The sequence below is a fragment of the Carcharhinus amblyrhynchos genome, chromosome 1, assembly GCF_965287045.1.
Source record: "Carcharhinus amblyrhynchos chromosome 1, sCarAmb.v2.hapA, whole genome shotgun sequence".
Lineage (NCBI taxonomy): Eukaryota > Metazoa > Chordata > Chondrichthyes > Carcharhiniformes > Carcharhinidae > Carcharhinus > Carcharhinus amblyrhynchos.
This window is the reverse complement of record NC_137324.1, coordinates 84,565,872-84,584,120: the sequence shown is the minus strand read 5'-3', so window position 1 is coordinate 84,584,120 and position 18,249 is coordinate 84,565,872. Positions and strand designations below refer to the sequence as shown.

Genomic DNA, 18,249 nt, shown 5'->3' with positions numbered 1-18,249 from the left:
CAAATGACAGTGGACCCAGAACTGGTCCCTGAGGCAGCTTGAAGGTCAGCTTCAATCTTTTTTTCAGCTGAAGAATTCTATGAATGGATCTAAAAGAGCTAACATTTAGAAGAATCAACATTTGATATACTGATAAAAGGAAGTCTGAAAAACCATATAGCATTGAAAGCCAATATTAAAGAAGCCTTATTGTTAACCCTGTGTTTATCTAAGGCACTTCAGAGGCAGGTTTTAGTGAATTGGTGTTGTAAAAGGTAATATGGGGCATAGTGAATGCTGAAGAGATTTGGGTAAATATGGTTTGGTTGGTCTGCTGAAATTCAGTGTTACATCCCTCTCCTCCCCTTTATACAATTACAAAAAAAAATGAAATTTCAATGTCCTTACAGTGAACCAGAATACATCCCTTTTTATACAATTCAAAATTTGAATGTGGATCATCTCAATAGCTCCCTGAAAAGACAGCATTAATTTTCTGCAAAACCTGTGTAACTACTTGTTTCCTCAAGGCAAGGCCACTCTTTATTTGTCACTTTCTTTGTAGGCTTTGTGACAGCTTTTTCAAATTGTTGATTAGCTTCATAAGTCACTACATTGCATATAGTGTTTATCTTGGCTTTCCTGTCAATTTTTCCCACTTTGAAAACATATTCCCTTCAAATTTGCAACCTATGATCATTTGGATGCTTTTTTTTTATTTTTTGCTAAAGTTTGCTCTCTGCTATATTTGAATGAGGTTGACAGCATTTGATTATCAGCAGGCTGTGTTTGGTGTGTTAATAAGGGTAGTAATTGGTTGTGTCTTTTTAGAGAGTCATAGAATGGTTACAGCTCAGGAGGAGGCCATTTGGCCTGTCATACCTGTGCAGTCCCTCTGAAGGAACAATTTATCCAGCACCGCTCCCCTGTCTTTACCTTGTAGCCCTGTAAATGTTGTGGCACCCTAGGTGGGAACCATTATTGAGATCGTTGGAATAAATGTAGAAAATGTTGGAAACACACAGCAGCTCAGGCTTCATGGAGAGAGATAAAAAGTTGACTGGTGTGTTTGATGCCCTGATTTCAATAAATCTGTGGAATTATTTCTGCTTTTTATAAAGTTAATAACCGCCAAAACAAAACCTATAAGATACATAGGTTGGAATTTTACTGTCCCATCCACCACAGGAATCGGAGCGGGCAAGAGGCGGACAATGGAAAAGTCTGTTGGCCTTGGGTGGGATTTTACAGTTTCGGGAATGGCAAGGCCATAAAATCCTACCCATAAACTTCTAATAGTTCTATTTCTTCAATGGTTGAAGCAGTGATTTTAATACTGCACTGGATGCCTGAGAACTTGTGTTCTGAAACTAGCTGTGTTACTGGTCAAGCTGTTTGAGTACAGCTATAACTCTGGCAGGTACCAGATAATGTTGAAAATTGCCCAGGTCATGATAATAAAAAACAGGACTAATCCAACCTGAACAGTTATCATCGCCTCAGCTTACTCTCAATTACAAGAAAAATACAAGGTGCCTTCGACAGTGGATTCAAAACAACATTTACTCAACAATAATCTGCTCTGTTTGGGTCTAACCCGGTCCACTTGGCTTTAGACCTCATTACAGCCTTGGTTCAAACATGGGCTAATAAAATGAATTCCAGAGATGAGGTATAAGATTGGCTGTCATTGACAGCAAGGCAGCATTTGGCTCAAGTGTAGCATCAAGGAGACCTGGCAAAATTGATGTCAATGGCAGTCAAAATAAACAGTCCATTGGCTGAAGTTATATCTACCATAAAGGAAAATGGTTATGGTTGTTGGAGATCAATCATCTTGGCACTCAACATCACTGCAGGAGTTCCTCATGGTCATGTCTTAGACCAAAAAGCCTTTAGCTCCTTCATCAATGATCTTCTCTCCATCATAAATTCAGATGCAAGGATATTCAATGATGATTTTTGTACAGTGTTCAGCACCATTCACAACTTCTTAGGTACCGAACCAGTCAATATACACATGCAACAAGACTTGAACAACATTCAGGTCTGGACTGATCAGTGGCAAGTAACATTTGTGCCAAACAAATGCCAGTTAATGAACATCTCCAAAGAGAGAGAATCACACCACTTTCCCTTGACATTCATCAGTCTAATCATTGTTATTGATCAGAAATTAAACTGGACTAGCCATCTAAATCCTGTGATCACAACAGCAAGTCAGAGGCTAAGAGTTCTCCTGACTCCCCTCAATATGTCCATCATTACAAGGCTCAAGTCAGAAGTGTGATGGAATACTCCCCACTTGCCTGGATGTGTGCAGCTCCAACAACACTCAAGAAGATCAACACCATCCAAGACAAAGCAGTGCACTTGACTGACACCATCCACCACCTTATGCAGGGACCAGCTACAAGATGCACTGCAGAAACTCACCGGGGATCCTTCAACAGCGTCTTCCAAATCTGTAACCTCTATCACCTAAAAGAACAAGAGAGCAGCACATACATGGGAACACCACCGCCTTCCAGCTCCTCACCAAGTTACACACCATCCTGACTTGGAAATATTGTCATTATTTAACTTTCACTGGATCAAAATCCTGGAACTTATTCCGAACAGCACTGTGGGTATACCTACACCACATGGACAATGGCAGTTCAGGAAGCTTCCTGGCTCACCATCACCATCTCAAAATTAATTAGGGATGGGTAATAAATGCTGGCCTTGACAGTGACATTCACATCCTTTGAAGGAATAAATAAGAAAAGACCCCCAGGGCCATAGCTTCGACCTCACTGCTTCTCAGCTCTCATTACTTCTTGCACAGTATTAACTGATAAAACTGAAGGCCAAGACTGAGCTCTGAATGTATTTCTACACCCAGTGGTCAATGGATGATAGTTTGTAAGAAGCACAAATTCAGGAGCTGTTCAGATATTTGTTTAATCCTAGTTTTCTGTACAGAGTGAAGTGAGAAAAGCTGATTGGCATTTTCTTTCAATTTATCTTTGTGCCCTTTGTATCAAGCATGTAGAAGGAAGGTTATAAGCAGTTACAGAGAGGGTGAAGCTGTCTGAGAAGCATGCATCAGAGATAAGACAACAGAGCAGGAAAATGAACACAAAGGAAGAGTTAATAAGGAGATGAATCTCCAGATATCGAAGCATAAAGTTTGAGGAGTGTACGTAAGAAAGAAAAAGAAATGACAGGCAAATAAAGAGAGAAGAATGCAGAACGAATTTGTCACTGGGTGATCAGCAGACAAATGATAATAATTTTTACTACACTTATCTGCAAAACAATGCCCTGGGATATTAACTATAATTCATGATAATGTTTTTCATAGTATCACACCTAGGTATAGAAAAAAAACATATCCACTGACTTGTCATGAGAAATACATGAGTTAATGTTCCGTTATATACATAATGCCAAACTGTTCACGGGTGGAATGAAAGGTGGAATCCAAAGCTCAATTAGTTCAGAATAAAATACATATACATAGCGGCAGATATAAATTGAATCACTGCGCTGAATGAAGAACCCTGTCAAGTAGATTGCACAGTTCAGCTATTACTAGAATGTTTTGAAAGAATGGCTGCACATTGTCAAGATAATAAAATTGCAGGCATATTGCAGCACACATTCTGATATGACAGCATGAAAATGAGATGATTACTTTACTTTCAGAGACTGCAAGAGCATGTCGATCCACTGGTGGATTAATACACTGGTGTGGATATTTTTTCCAATGTCGATGGTAGTCATGATGTGGAGATGCTGGTGTTGGACTGGGGTAAACGCAGTAAGAAGTCTTGCAACATCAGGTTAAAGTCCAACAGGTTTATTTGGTAGCAAACGCCACTAGCTTTCTGAGCTCTGCCCCTTCGTCAGGTGAATGGGGAGTTCTGATCACAAACAGGGCAGATAAAGACATACACACAGTTTACAGAATATTGTGTTGTGAGACTTCAAATAAACCTGTTGAATTTTAACCTGGTGTTGTGAGACTTCTGAATGTGCTCATCCCAGTCCAATGCAGGCATCTCCACTTCGTCCGCATGAAGGCCTTTTGGACCTGAGTTTTCTGAGAAACTAATCAGGAAGAGACATTGTAGCACTGCATAATCTGTTGGGGGAATGAGATCACTGATGTTGATTCACCACTCCAATCGATCACTAAGCCAGATGATTTGATTTGATTTATTGTCACATGTATTAACATACAGTGAAAAGCATTGTGTGACAAACAAACAAAGCATACCGTTCATAGGGAAGGAAATGAGAGAGTGGAGATTGTTGTGTTACAGCCATAGCGAGGGTGTAGAGAAAGATCAATTTAATGCAAGGTAAATCCATTCAAAATTCTGACATCAGCAGGGAAAGAGCTGTTCTTGAGTGTGTTGATACATGACCTCAGACTTTTGTATCTTCTTCCCGACAGAAATAGGTGGAAGAGAAAATGTCCGGGGTGTGTGAGGTCCTTAATTATGTTGGCTGCTTTGCTGAGGCAGCAGGAAGTGTAGACAGAGTCAATGGATGGGAGGCTGGTTTGTGTGATGGATTGGGCCACATTCACGACCTTTTGTAGTTTCTTGCGTCTTTGACAGAGCAGGAGCCATACCAAGCTGTGATACAACCAGAAAGAATTCTTTCTATGGTGCATCTGTAAAAGTTGGTGAGAGTCGTAGCTGATATGCCAAACTTCCTTAGTCTTCTGAGAAAGTAGAGGCATTGGTGGGCTTTCTTAACCATAGTGTCAGCATGGGGGGGACCAGGACAGGTTGTTGGTGATCTGAACACCTAAAAATGTGGAGCTCTCGACCCTTTCTACTTTGTCTCCATTGATGTAGGCAGAGGCATGTTCTTCTTTATGCTTCCTGAAGTCAATGATCATCTCCTTCATTTTGTTGACATTGAGGGGGAGATTATTGTTGCTGCACCAGTTCACCAGATTCTCTATCTTATTCCTGTACTCTGTCTCATCATTGTTTGAGATCCGACCCACTACTGAAGCACCTGGATTATTATTGTGTAAGTTTCAACGAGATTCCCCCTCATCCTTCTGTACTTCATCGAGTACAGACCCAGGGTCCTCAGATGTTCCTCATGTGTCAAGTCATGAAATCTGGAGCATCAGGCATGAATATTCTCCATAAATAGTTTGTTTCTTGAATTTACATTTTGCCTTGAGAGTTCATATAGTTTTGATGCTGGTGGAGTTAAAAAACCTTGTACTTTTAATTTTGAAGCAGTCAGTTTGCTGACAATTGGGTATCAATTGTCTTTCAACCATGGATGTTGATGCTGCAAACTCTTTGGCAGTGTGATCCTCTCTGAACTCAAGCATGGAATCAAACATGTTATTCACTCTGAGGACTCTTGTCCTGAAGAATTGTTTTAGGAGATGCAGTGGAATAAATGCTACTCTGCTACAAGAAACACAGCTGATTCTTCAAAAATAGACATGAGATTTTATTTAACATAAGAACTCGGAGCAGGAGTAGGCCATTTGGTCCCTCAAGTCTGCTCTGCCGTTCAATAAGATCATGACTGATCCTTTCATGGACTCAGCTCCACTAACCCGCCTGCTCACCATAACCCTTAATTCTTTACTGCTCAAAAATCGGTCTGTCCTTGCCTTAAAAACATTCAGTGAGGCCTCAACCACTTCATTGGGCAGGGAATTCCATAGATTCACAACCCTTTGGGTGAAGAAGTTCCTCCTCAACTCAGTTTTAAATCTGCTTCCCCTTATTTTGAGACTATGCCCCCTAATTCTAATTTCACCCACTAATGGAAACAACCTCCTGATTTTGTCTTATCAATTCCCTTCATAATTTTATATAAGATCCCCACTCATTCTTCTCAATTCCAATGAATTTAGCCTCAGTCTACTCAGTCTCTCCTCATTAACCAACCTTCTCAACTTCAGAATCAACTGGGGGCGGCATGGTTGCACACTAGTTAGCACTGCTGCTTCACAGCGCCAGGGACCTGGGTTCAATTCCTAACTTGGGTCACTGTCTGTGTGGAATTTGCATCTTCTCCCTGTGTCTGTGCGAGTTTCTTCCAGGTGCTCCAGTTTCCTCCCACATTTTGGTTAGATGCATTGGCTATGCTAAATTCTCCTTCAGTGCACCCGAACAGACACTGGTGTGTAGCGACTAGAAGATTTTTACAGTAACTTCATTGCAGTGTTAATGTAAGGTTACTTGAGACACGAATAAATAAACATTAAACTTAAAAAAAACTTTAGAGGGAATGACCATTTTTAAGAGAAGTTTATGACACCGGTGCTGAATACAAATAAATAAATAGCTGCTGACCAATCAGATTGTTTGGCAACTCTCCAATGCCTCCAGGCACAGTGTTGCAATGATCAGAAGAGACATTGAAGGGAGTTGCCAGGTACTAAGCCCCGGAAGCGGAGGACAGGAAATTGACAGAGATCCCAGAGCGGGGATAGTAGAGAATGTTTGGGATCATGAGGGGGGGAGCACGCTCAGGGTTTCGGGAGTTCGGCTAGGTGGGAGAGGGTTGGTGCGGAGGGAGTTCCAGAGGGTCACTGGGCCTTAAAGGGATGGTGCACCAATCAGAATTGGGCTTTTGAGGGAGATGCTCTTCCCACAGCATCTCCCAACCCCTATTCTTTGCCTCGAGCTCAGGAAGCTCCATTTCCTGTGGAGCACATTGGAGACCAAATGATTCTTCACCTGTGGTTGCATATTAGTTTGTAATATGGAATCCTTTTGGTTTACCCCTTGCATTCTGGGGAAATGAGTGATGGCCATGAAGACTATTACCCTGGCCACATGGCCTATCATCTATGGTGAAGATGATGAATGATTGGCACAACAGAAGGTGGCATTGGTCATCTCTTTGCATCTATGTGGCAGACTGTGGAATGCCACGTCACCAGTGGAGACATTTTTTTGGAGCACTGTTCCTTCATCAGGTGCGCCCTTCTCATTTGGATCTGTTCCTTGCACCTACAAGTAAGTTTGTTTTTGACATGGCCAGTTACACTGTGCAAGTGATCCCTGATTTACAATTTCTGCTCCTCCATGCATGATGAGGACAGGTTTAAGAGCTGTTTTTGTAGATGGATTGCCTGATTATATATGGTTGACTGAGGGCCCAGGGTCAAAAGGATTTTCTCATTACAGGTTCCATTTTGACAGCTGGAAAGAACTCATGGCTGTGCTTGATCAATATTTTTGATGGTTAAATTATTCTTTGATCTCTTTTGTCAATATTTCATTGTTTGTAAGTACAAGATGAGAGGTATGAAGTGTTACTGTATGATAACTACCAATATAATCTTAGGGCACCTGCACCCCATACCAGACACCTCCAATTTTTGTCAGCACATGGATAAGGGTTGTAAAGTAAGGCAAACTTATTTATTAGCCACAAGTAAGACTTACATTAACATTGCAATGAAGTTACTGTGAAATACTGTGGGTCACAAGCTCGCACTCTGTACTCCCAACTAGCCAGTTCCACTGTAGAGAGCCAGGCATCTCCTAGCCACCTTCAATTTTTGTGGAGTTGCTCCAGCATCTGGATGATCTGAGGAGTTGTGAGCAATGGTACGGATTTGGGATCCTTCTAAAATGTAGGGTAAATGGTCTTATCAAGGCCTTTTCTATGCCAATTCATGCTCCATTCCCACTTTCCATGATCCATCATAGCCTCCACACCGACACAAAGCCCCCTATCCAACCCTGTTGTCCCGTACGTTCCCCCCGCTAACTTGTGGCCTTTCCGAATCCATTCACCAGTATACACCATCAATGAACCCTACAGTAACAATGGCATGTGTGGAACTGCTCAAAAAAAAGCATTCACAAATCTCTTAAAAATATTACTGCTGTCCCAACAACCCTATAGAAAGGACAGTCAAACAGATCCATTACAGTATCAGTAGTAGGGGCTTCCAGTATTTCATACCTCTCAATGATACTTGAAACCTGCACATCTGGTGTGCTATTTTACCAAGCTGTAAATTTTACATTTAAATAAAGATGTTATTGATAGATATCATGCAGTAAAGTGGACAACTCTTTTTCCTAGGAGAGATTTACTTTTTTTTATAGTTTGTTTACGATGATGGCAAGGCCAGAATTTGTTGAACGTCCCTAATTGCTCTGAAGGTAATGATGCACTGCCTTCTTAACCTGCTGTTGTAGCAACATAGGAACATAGGAATATAGGAGCAGGCTTAGGTCATTCAGCCCATTGAACCTGCTCTGCAATTCAAATGGCTGATCATCTATCTTTTACGCCACTTTTCCCCACCGTACCTATATCTCTTGATGTTATCTGTATCCAGAAATCTATTGATTTCTGTTTTGAATATACCCAATGGTTGAACTTCCACAGCCCTCTGGAGTAGAGAATTCCAAATGGCCTATCCCTTAGCCTATGTCTGGTGGTTCTAGATTCACCAGCCAAGGGGAACATCCTATCTACATCGTGTTTTACCCATGTGGTTATAGGTTTACTCATAATGCTGTTGGGGAGGGAATTCCAGGAAATTGACCCAGCAATGGATGCAGGAACAGCAATGTACTTTCTGGTCAGAATGCTGAGTGACCGGAGTGAGAAATTGCAAGTGTTGCTGTTCCCATGCCCCTACTGCCCTTTACCTTCTGTGCAGGAGGGGCTATAGGGTTTGGAAAGTACTGAATGAGAAAATGTGTAACGACTAACCGAAAGGGTGAAATTTTCCCATCCCGCCCTCCACAGGAATCATAGTGGGTGGGGGAGGACCATGCAAAGGTCCATTGACCTCGGGTGGGAATTTTCTGCCTTGGGGTGAGTGTGGCTAGAAAGTCCCACCAAAATGTTTAATTGGGCCTGTTATTTTCCTAAAGAGAGGGAAAACACACAAAGATCACACGTCATTTTCACGGCAATGTCCTTGTGTGAAAGTGAAGTCAGGAAGCATTTCAGTACAATTTATGTCATCTAATTTTGCATTTGTGGGAGCCTCAGAGGATTGCACTCCTGGATTCCCACTTTAAACTCTTCAAAATCTTTATATTGAAAATACTGTGGCAAATTGCTACTAACCCTTTACCATAATCACTCATCTCCTCTCAAGGGGAGATGGGAAGATGATAGTATCTCAATCTTCTTAAATGGCTATTATTGGATCAGTGACCTGTGTAAGTTCACCATCAACAAAAATAAAAAAATTAAGCTGCTACATCAAGAGAAATTTACCACAAGCACAGGAGACATGAGATTTCATTTGGGGATTACACACATCTGAGTTTATTTTATCTGTTGCCGCACTCGCAAAATTATGAGATACTTCAGGAAATAAGATTCTATTCTGCTTGTGCTATTCAGCTGTTACTATTCCAAACTGATTACTTGGAACTCTTTCAGCTGTTTTTATTCACAACTTGTAGGAAGCTGTGATAACAACATAACATTTCTGGAACTCCCGCAGTGAATCACAAATGTATTAGTTATTACAAACCAATCATTTGGGGATTTAGGTACATAGATCATTAAAGTACCATGAACTGGCATCTCAGACAATCAAAATAGTGAATTGCGATAACTTGAGACAGGAGCCACTTTGTTGCAAACAAACAGAAACTTTACTGGGAGCACAGATTGAGATATTTACAGCCTTGGTGCCCTCTTACTACATGGAGTACCATCGGCTGATAGGCAGGATGGAGGGGCAAAAGCTCCTATTACCATACTGTCTTCAGCTCTTTACATAAACACACAACACTAGCAATGCCTCTTGGCTTTAACTTAGTCTCTTCTACAAATCAAGCCTCTGAGGAGCTTTGCGGGGGTGATCAAAGCAAAGCAACTCTACCCTGGAGGAGGTTCCGTAAAAGGAATAATGGGGTCTTGAGCCGCAGAAAAGGATATGCCATTTGAACTGGATAACTGCACTCGATTGCTCCCAGGGTGGATCAGGAACAGTTAAGAAGTCTCACAACACCAGCTTAAAGACCAACAAGTTTATTTGGTAGGACAAGCCACAAGCTTTCAGAATGCTGCTCCTTCACAAACAGAGCACAGAAAGACACAAACACAATTTACAAAATAATTGTTGGAATGTGAGTTTTTACCGGTAATCAAGTCTTAGAGGTACAGACAATGTGAGCGAGAAGGTTAAGCACAGGCTAAAGAGATGTGTATTGTCTCCAGCCAGGACAGTTAGTGAGATTTTGCAAGCCCAGGCAAGTCGTGGGGTTTACAGATAGTGTGACATGAACCCAAGATCCCGATTGAGGCTATCCTCATGTGTATGGAACTTTCTGCTCAGCGATTCTGCATTGTCATGTGTTGTGAAGGCCACATTGGAGAACGCTTACCAAGAGGCTGAATGCCCATGACTGCTGAAGTATTCCCCAACAGGAGTAGAATGCTTCTGCCTGGTGATTGTCAAGCGGTGTTCACTCACCCATTGTCGTAGCATCTGCATGGTCTCCCCAATGTACCATACCTCAGGACATCCTTTCCTGCAGCATATCAGGTAAACACATTGGCCGAGTTGCAAGAGTATGTACTGTGTACCTGGTGGATGGTATTCTGAAGAGAGATGATGGCATCCATGTCGATGATCCGGCATGTCTTGCAGAGGTTGCTGTGGCAGGGTTGTGTGGTGTCGTGGTCACTGTTCTCCTGAAGGCTGAGTAGTTTGCCATGAACAATGGTCTGTTTGAAGTAGTGCGGTTGTTTGAAGGCAAGAAGCGAGGGTGTGGGGATGGCCTTGGTAAGATGTTCATTTTCATCAATGACATGTTGAAGGCTCCAGAGAAGATGTCATAGCTTCTCTGCTCCAGGAGAAGCTACAGCATTTGGATGATTAAGTACACTTCAACATGTCATCGATGAAGATGAACATCTCACCAAGGCCATCCCCACACCTCCACTTCTTGCTTTCAAATAACCACACAACCTCAAACAGATCATTGTCACAGCAAACTATTCAGCCTTCAGGAGAACAGTGACCACAACACCACGCAACCCTGCCAGAGCAACCTCTGCAAGACATGCTGGATCATCAACATGGATGCCATTATCTCATGTGCGAACACCATCCATCCGGTACACAGTACATGCTCTTGCAACTCAGCCAACGTTGTCTATCTGATCGCTGCAGGAAATGATGTCCCGAGGCATTGGGGAGACCACGCAGATGCTATGACCACGGATGAATGGACACTGCTTGAAAATCACCAAGCAAGACTGTTCCCTTCCTGTTGGCGAACACTTCAGCGGTCAGGGGCATTCAGCCTCTGATCTTCAGGTAAGCGTTCTCCAAGGCAGCCTTCACAACGTACGACAGTGCAGAGTCACTGAGCAGAGATTGGTAGCCAAGTTCTGCACACGAGGACGGCCTCAACCAGGACCTTGGGCTCATGTCACATTATCTGTAACCCCCATGATTTGCCTGGGCTTGCAAAATCTCACTAACTGTCCTGGCTGGAGACAATACACATCTCTTTAACCTGTGCTTAGTCCTCTCTCCACTCACATTGTCTGTGCCTTTAAGATTTGATTACCTGTAAAGGTTTGCATTCCAAACATTATTTTGTAAATTGAGTTTGTGTCTTTATATACCCTGTTCATGAACAGAACTCCCACTCACCTGATGAAGGAGCAGTGCTCTGAAAGCTTGTGGCTTGTGCTACCAAATAAACCTGTTGGACTTTAACCTGATATTGTGAGACATTTTACTGTGTTTACCCCATTCCAATACTGGCATCTCCACATCATAGATCAGAAACAATAGATGCAGGGTGACCACATATCTCAGAGGCTGATAATCACAGGATGATCTTGTATTCATCGGAATGTTTCTCTGGCTCAAATGTTACCCACATGCCTGTGCACCACTCCATTCTCAACTTGAGGTCAGGATGATTGGCCATGCTAAATTGTTGCTTAGTGCCAGGGGGTTAGTAGGGTAAATATATAGGGCTATGGGGATAAGTGGCTTGTGGTGAAGGATCCCCTTGGGGAGAGTGATCATTGTATGGTGGAGTTTCTGGTGCAGATGGAGGAGGAGAAAGTGGGTTCCCGGACACGCGTCCTCTGTTTGAATAGAGGGGAGTACGGTAGGATGAGAGAAGAACTGGCGAATGTGGACTGGGGGAGCGCGTTGGAGGGAGGGTCTGTTGAGGAGCAGTGGAGGATCTTTAAGGAGATCTTTCTTGGTGCTCAGCGGAAATTTATTCCGATGGTCAAACAGGATAGTAGGAAGAGAGGTAATAAGCCGTGGATAACGAAGGAGGTTAAGGAAAGTGTTAAATTAAAAGCGGAGGAATTTAGAGTAGCTAAGAGTAGTGGGCGAGAAGAGGATTGGGAGAGGTTTAAATGTCAACAAAGATTGACAAAGAAGTTGATAAGAAGGGTAGGAGAAACTATGAAGCTGGGCTAGCGCTTAATATAAAAAAGGATAGCAAGAGTTTTTATAAATATATAAAAAGGAAGAGGCTGGCTAGGGTGAATGTTGGTCCTTTAGAGGATGAGAAAGGGGACCTAGTGGTAGGGGATGAGGATATGGCTGAGGTATTGAATAAATTTTTTGTTTCTGTCTTCACGGAGGAGGACGTGAATAATTTGCCGGGTGTTAGCGATGGAAAGGTGGTAGGACTGGAGGGTCTTAATGACATTACTGTTACTAGAGAGGCGGTGCTCGACAGACTGGAGGGGCTGATTGTGGACAAGTCCCCAGGACCGGATGGAATGCATTCGAGGGTTCTGAAAGAAATGGCGGAGGTGATAGTGGATGCCTTGGTGGTTATTTTCCAGACGTCGCTGGATTCCGGGGAAGTGCCGGATGATTGGAAAACGGCTAATGTTATGCCGTTGCTTAAGAAGGGTGCCAGGCAAAAGGCGGGGAATTATAGGCCGGTTAGTTTAACGTCTGTGGTAGGTAAAATGTTAGAATCTGTCATTAAGGAGGAAATTGCGAGGCATCTTGAAGGGAATTGCTTGATAGAGCAGACGCAGCACGGTTTCATTAAAGGGAAGTCGTGTCTGACAAATTTACTGGAGTTCTATGAGGATATGTCTTGGGCGGTGGATAGAGGAGAGCCAGTGGATGTGGTCTTTCTAGATTTTCAGAAGGCGTTTGACAAAGTACCTCACAAGAGGTTATTGCAGAAGGTCGAGGGACATGGAGTTGGGGGTAGGGTGTTAGCGTGGATAGAGGATTGGTTGTCAAATAGGAGGCAGAGAGTGGGGGTCAACGGGTGCTATTCGGATTGGCGGATGGTGACTAGTGGAGTGCCCCAGGGGTCGGTGCTGGGGCCTCAGCTTTTTACCATTTATATAGATGATCTGGAGGAGGGAACCGAGTGTAGGGTGTCGAAATTTGCTGATGACACCAAGATTGGGGGAACGGCAAATTGTGCGGAGGGTGTGGAGAGCCTGCAGAAGGATCTAGATAGGCTGGGCGAATGGGCCAGGAAATGGCAAATGGAATTTAATGTTGGCAAGTGTGAGGTGGTCCACTTTGGTAGGAAGAATGGTCGGAAGGACTATTACTTACGGGGCGAAAAACTGCAGCAGGCGATGGTGCAGAGGGACCTCGGGGTCCTTGTGCATGAGTCGCAAAAACCCAGCTTGCAGGTGCAGCAGGTGGTCAGGAAGGCAAATGGGATGCTGGCCTTCATAGCGAGGGGAATTGAATATAAAAGTAGGGAGGTCTTGCTGCAGCTGTATAGGGCATTGGTGAGGCCGCAGCTGGAGTACTGTGTGCAGTTTTGGGTGCCACACCTGCGCAAAGATATTTTGGCCTTGGAGGGAGTGCAGAGGAGGTTTACTAGGCTGATACCGGAGTTGAGGGGGTTGAGCTATGAGGAGAGGCTGAATAAACTGGGCTTGTACTCGTTAGAGTTTAGAAGAATGAGGGGAGATCTCATTGAGACGTATAAGATGATGAATGGGATGGATAGGATAGAGGTGGAGAGACTCTTCCCGCTCAAAAAAGACAGTAGGACTAGGGGGCACAGCCTCAAGATAAAAGGGGGGCGGTTTAGAACGGAGTTGAGGAGGAACTTCTTCACTCAAAGGGTGGTAAATCTCTGGAATTCTCTGCCCGTTGAAGTGGTGGAGGCTGCCTCGCTAAATATTTTTAAGACGCGGGTTGATGGGTTTTTGATAAGAGAGGGGATTAAGGGCTATGGGGAGAAAGCGGGAAAGTGGAACTGAGCAGCGACAGATCAGCCATGATCTTATTGAATGGCAGGGCAGGCTCGAAGGGCTAGATGGCCTACTCCTGCTCCTATTTCTTATGTTCTTATGTTCTTAATGGGTAAGTAATCCATCTGTCAATCAGAGAACTTCAAAGGAGCCAGGCACCAAATGCTACTCTTTCAATGATAGAAGGGAATCTCCGAAGTGAAACTCAATCCCTGCTGTCCATCAAAGCACTTCAAAGCAATTGGGCCTTATGAAAGCAAGGGGATCTCTCCAGTAAATTTGACAAGTCCTTTCTACAAGAACACTTTAAAGAGGTCATTTCACACTTGGAGCTCATAACATTAAGCAAGGCCAAACCCTACTGTGGAATGAAGTGCTGCAGTGATTTTGTAGGCATGGACATCAAAGTGACCAGGGCACTTCAAAGATTTTAGAGAACAAAGACAATAATGAATATCTTTACCAGAATGGTGTCTGAAATCACCATCCTGAGAGTGAACACTTTTTCCAGGATATCAAGGACAAGTGCTGTCACTAGACGCCTATCCCAGGAGTGAGACGCAAGGTCAATCCCTTCTCCCAGCCCGAGTACCCCATACCACAGGTGCCTTGGGGGACTCTCCAAAACCTGGCAATGGCAGTGGGCACATGGACACATTACTTACTTCCTTGTCCCCTTCAGAGTCCAAGGCACTAGGTCAGGTTGTCAGTGCCAGGGTGCTAAAGGAGTATAGCCCAAAGGGGGACATGAGGAGGGGGCAGAGTTTGAGACAACCCAATCTTGGTGTGTCTTCTTTGTGGGGTTGGAGCAGTGTGAGGCCTGTGGTACAGGGGGGCAAGACTGCGTAGTACTGGGGGGATTGACCTGTTCTTTCAGTGGCTGGGAGAGGGATGCCCCTCTGTTCTGAGAGGTTGGGGGGCTCCCCTTGTCAGCAGGGGGTCAATGTGATGGGGAGGGAAGGGTTTGCCTCTCAGAACTGTGATCAGAGTGCCCCAGTCTCTATAAAACCGGACTGGCCGGTGTGCTTTATGTTATGAATATTTTTAAATGCTTAAGGTGGAAGAATCCCACCTGACAGGCGCTGCTAAGGCCAGCAGGAAACACTCCAGTTTTTCCACTGGCAGGAGCACTTAAGAATGCAGTCATGTGAATTGCATCCATTAACTTTATTTAGAACACTCCTTTAACTGGCATTGAGGAGTTACAGACAGCCATGTTCATAACTTGTACCTTAATATCCCACAGTGCAAGTTTTTGACCAATATGAAAATGCTTTTGTTAAAATGTTTTAATATATTTGTGAAACTAGAATATTGGTTCACTCAAAGAAGATGAAAATTGAGTGAGGTTTACTCAAACAGCTGTCAATGCAAGAAGCTATTTAACACTTAGCAGAGTGGAAAATTCCAAACTTAATTATTTTCCATCTTCAGAAAACATTGTTAAAACTCAGGATTAAGCAGAAGCATTAACTGAAAACACAATGGAGGGTTCTCATTGATGAAATAAACCAAACTCATTCTGTATTATTTTCAGGTCCTTCATAATCAGCATCAAATATAGCTTTGAGGATGATAACTCATTAAAATATCCACATTGAAAGCTGAGTTTTGCACTGCCTCTCAAGACTTGCACCAAACTGATCAGCAAGCCATCAGCAAAAGTAATATTTTTTTCAAAAGCACACATCAGTTTCTGCTTTGGGCAACTGATGTAATATTTCTTTGTTCCAAATAAATCAGGGATTTCTTCAGCTGCACCAACCTTGTGACTACTGTCATGCAGTCACAGATTTGGTAAAATCTTTCTATATGTTACAAAACAGAGCAAGGTGAATTATATTAACATAACAATTCACTGGATAGCCAATTGGAATGTGATTTCTGACTGAATTTTTACTTCTCTGGCTTGAAGACATTGAAGCCAATTTATTTCCACTGCTCCCCAGTGTCAAATAAGCTAAAACAACATGGTTCAGAGATCCAAATATTTTCTTGATTTTGGTGACCTAAAAGCAGCCAAATAGCATCTTGCCCAATGAGCCATTAGGACTATGCCAATTATTGCAATGAGCAAGACATAGTTCAACTATTCAGGCATGCATTGCTCTCTTAATATTCATGAATATTAATTTTTAGATAATTATTGTAAAATACATTTTTTGTAGAAGGCTTCACAGCCAGGGTAACTAAATATTGTCAATTGCATTTAAAACCATATTGTTATTTTGTACAACAATGCTTAGCTTGTTAGGGGATGAATATTGCAATTCAAAAGCACCGTTTGCAGATTAGTGTCTATCAGAATGTTGCCATTTTAAAGAGCATTGATAGCTTTGAATCTGATTACCATAAAGAAATCTGACAATATATCCTTATGAAGTTCACTCTCGTCAGCCTGCATTGAATTATCTGATAGCACCTATCATGAGCATGGAATGAAAACTAGAATACAACACCTGGTATTAGCTGGGTCATGCTGTAACATCTTCCTCTGTAATCCTTAATTCTTCTATTGGCCCCTGACCCATTCCCTATTGTGCACTGTGTCCCTCTGCCAGCTCCTATGCCATCTGGCACCGCATGACCACACTGTCATCTTTCTGTTTTTCCTCAGCCATCTGCCATTGCCTGGGCTATCTGACACTGACAATCATCAAGCAACTGAATTTTTTTACATCTTGAGTAAATTATTTTGCAATCTCTCAGAAACATATTCATAAAGAATACTAGGTGACTGGTGGCTTTATGGACATACATGTAAATGAAAGTTTAAAAACTCCACAAATTGCTGTAAAGTATGCAGCAAATTGACATGACTGCTATAAAATACATCTACAGACCAAATGATCAATACCATGCAGCTATAAAAGTATAATTCAATTAAAATATTACAACAGAATCTTTCTGTTCCATGGTTACTTTTGTTCTTCTTCGTTATCACCTAGACATAATCGTTTCAGCAAAGTTATGGACATGATATATAACTGAAGACTAATGTTTGTGAAAATCAACTTTAAATTCATCTTTGTATCAGACCAACAATTTGCTTTGTTAACAATGCAATTAGTAAGGAATGTCAATTGTATTGAGTCCTTCTTGAACATAACCGCATTGGAGTGTATTTGGAGCAGGTGCCAGCTGTGGCTCAGTGGTGGCACTCTTGTTTCTGCGTCAGAAGGTAGTTGGCTCAAGTCCCATTCCACTTGTGCACAAAAGCGAAGCTAATAACTCAGTGCAGTACTGAGGCTGCAGTGCCAAAGTGTCTTTCAGGTAAGACAGTAAACTGAGTTTTATGTGTCCCTTCCACTGGACATGAAGGATCTCACTGACCTCTTTGAAGAGCAGCGATATTTTTCTCCAGTGTCCCGACCAATATTTATCCCTCAACCTACACTTAACCAACATTCAACAGATAATCTCATTTCTGGTTTTGGGACTGTTCTATGTGAGAATTGGCTGCCATGTTTCCCACATTATTATAGTGAATACTCAAGAAAAGCATTTCACTGGCTGTAAGGCACTTTGGGACATCCTGAAATTGTGAAAGGTGCTGTGGAGATGTAATTATTTCCTTTTACCTTCCAATCTGAGTGGAAGGTAAGAAGAATGAACAAAGAGAAAAATTTTCAAAATTGGAAGTTGACAAAAAGTAATTAAAAACAAAGTTCTGAGAAAAATTACAATAAAGCAATTAGCACAAGGGAGATAACTCTCAATGCACAGAATCTTAATCTGTGAAAAAACCCAGCTGGGTTGGGGTCAGCTGAGCTTTTGAAACTTTAAAAATTTAAAATCTCACCCTAAGTCACCCCAAACTTATCCACTTAGGCAGGAGAAGTGACAAGCATTCAACACACTGCCAGGAGGTGGGTTGGCCACTTACATATTTTAATAAGGCTGGCAGATTCTCAGTTAACCTGTTTTAGAAGTTTAACGATAATTGGCCAGGTAGCTCAGGCCTCAGGAAACTCTCAACAGCTGGAGGGTGGGGAGGACACCTTTGGGGAGAAGGTATGTTCCCTTGCAGTACTTCTTGTGGGCCAAGAGAAGGACTGCTTTCTCCACTCC

The 18,249-nt window shown here is 42.6% G+C and overlaps 1 protein-coding gene across 5 annotated transcripts in view; it reads right to left on the bottom strand.

Annotated features, from left to right (window-relative positions):
* The window catches only part of LOC145349758 (BTB/POZ domain-containing protein KCTD8-like), a 199,177-nt gene that overhangs the window by 31,205 nt on the left and 149,723 nt on the right, over nt 1-18,249 (bottom strand). Inside the window, exons 3-4 of one of the 5 annotated variants that reach the window (XM_080198305.1) lie at nt 1,960-1,968; nt 1,001-1,007 (exon numbers count right to left, since the gene is read on the bottom strand). The exons of 3 other annotated variants lie outside the window; for them this stretch is intronic. In XM_080198305.1, the coding sequence (XP_080054431.1) occupies nt 1,001-1,007; nt 1,960-1,968 (16 nt within the window). Of the gene's footprint in view, nt 1-1,000; nt 1,008-1,959; nt 1,972-18,249 lie in introns of all 5 variants that reach the window. One more of the 5 variants, XM_080198326.1, reaches the window with a different exon arrangement.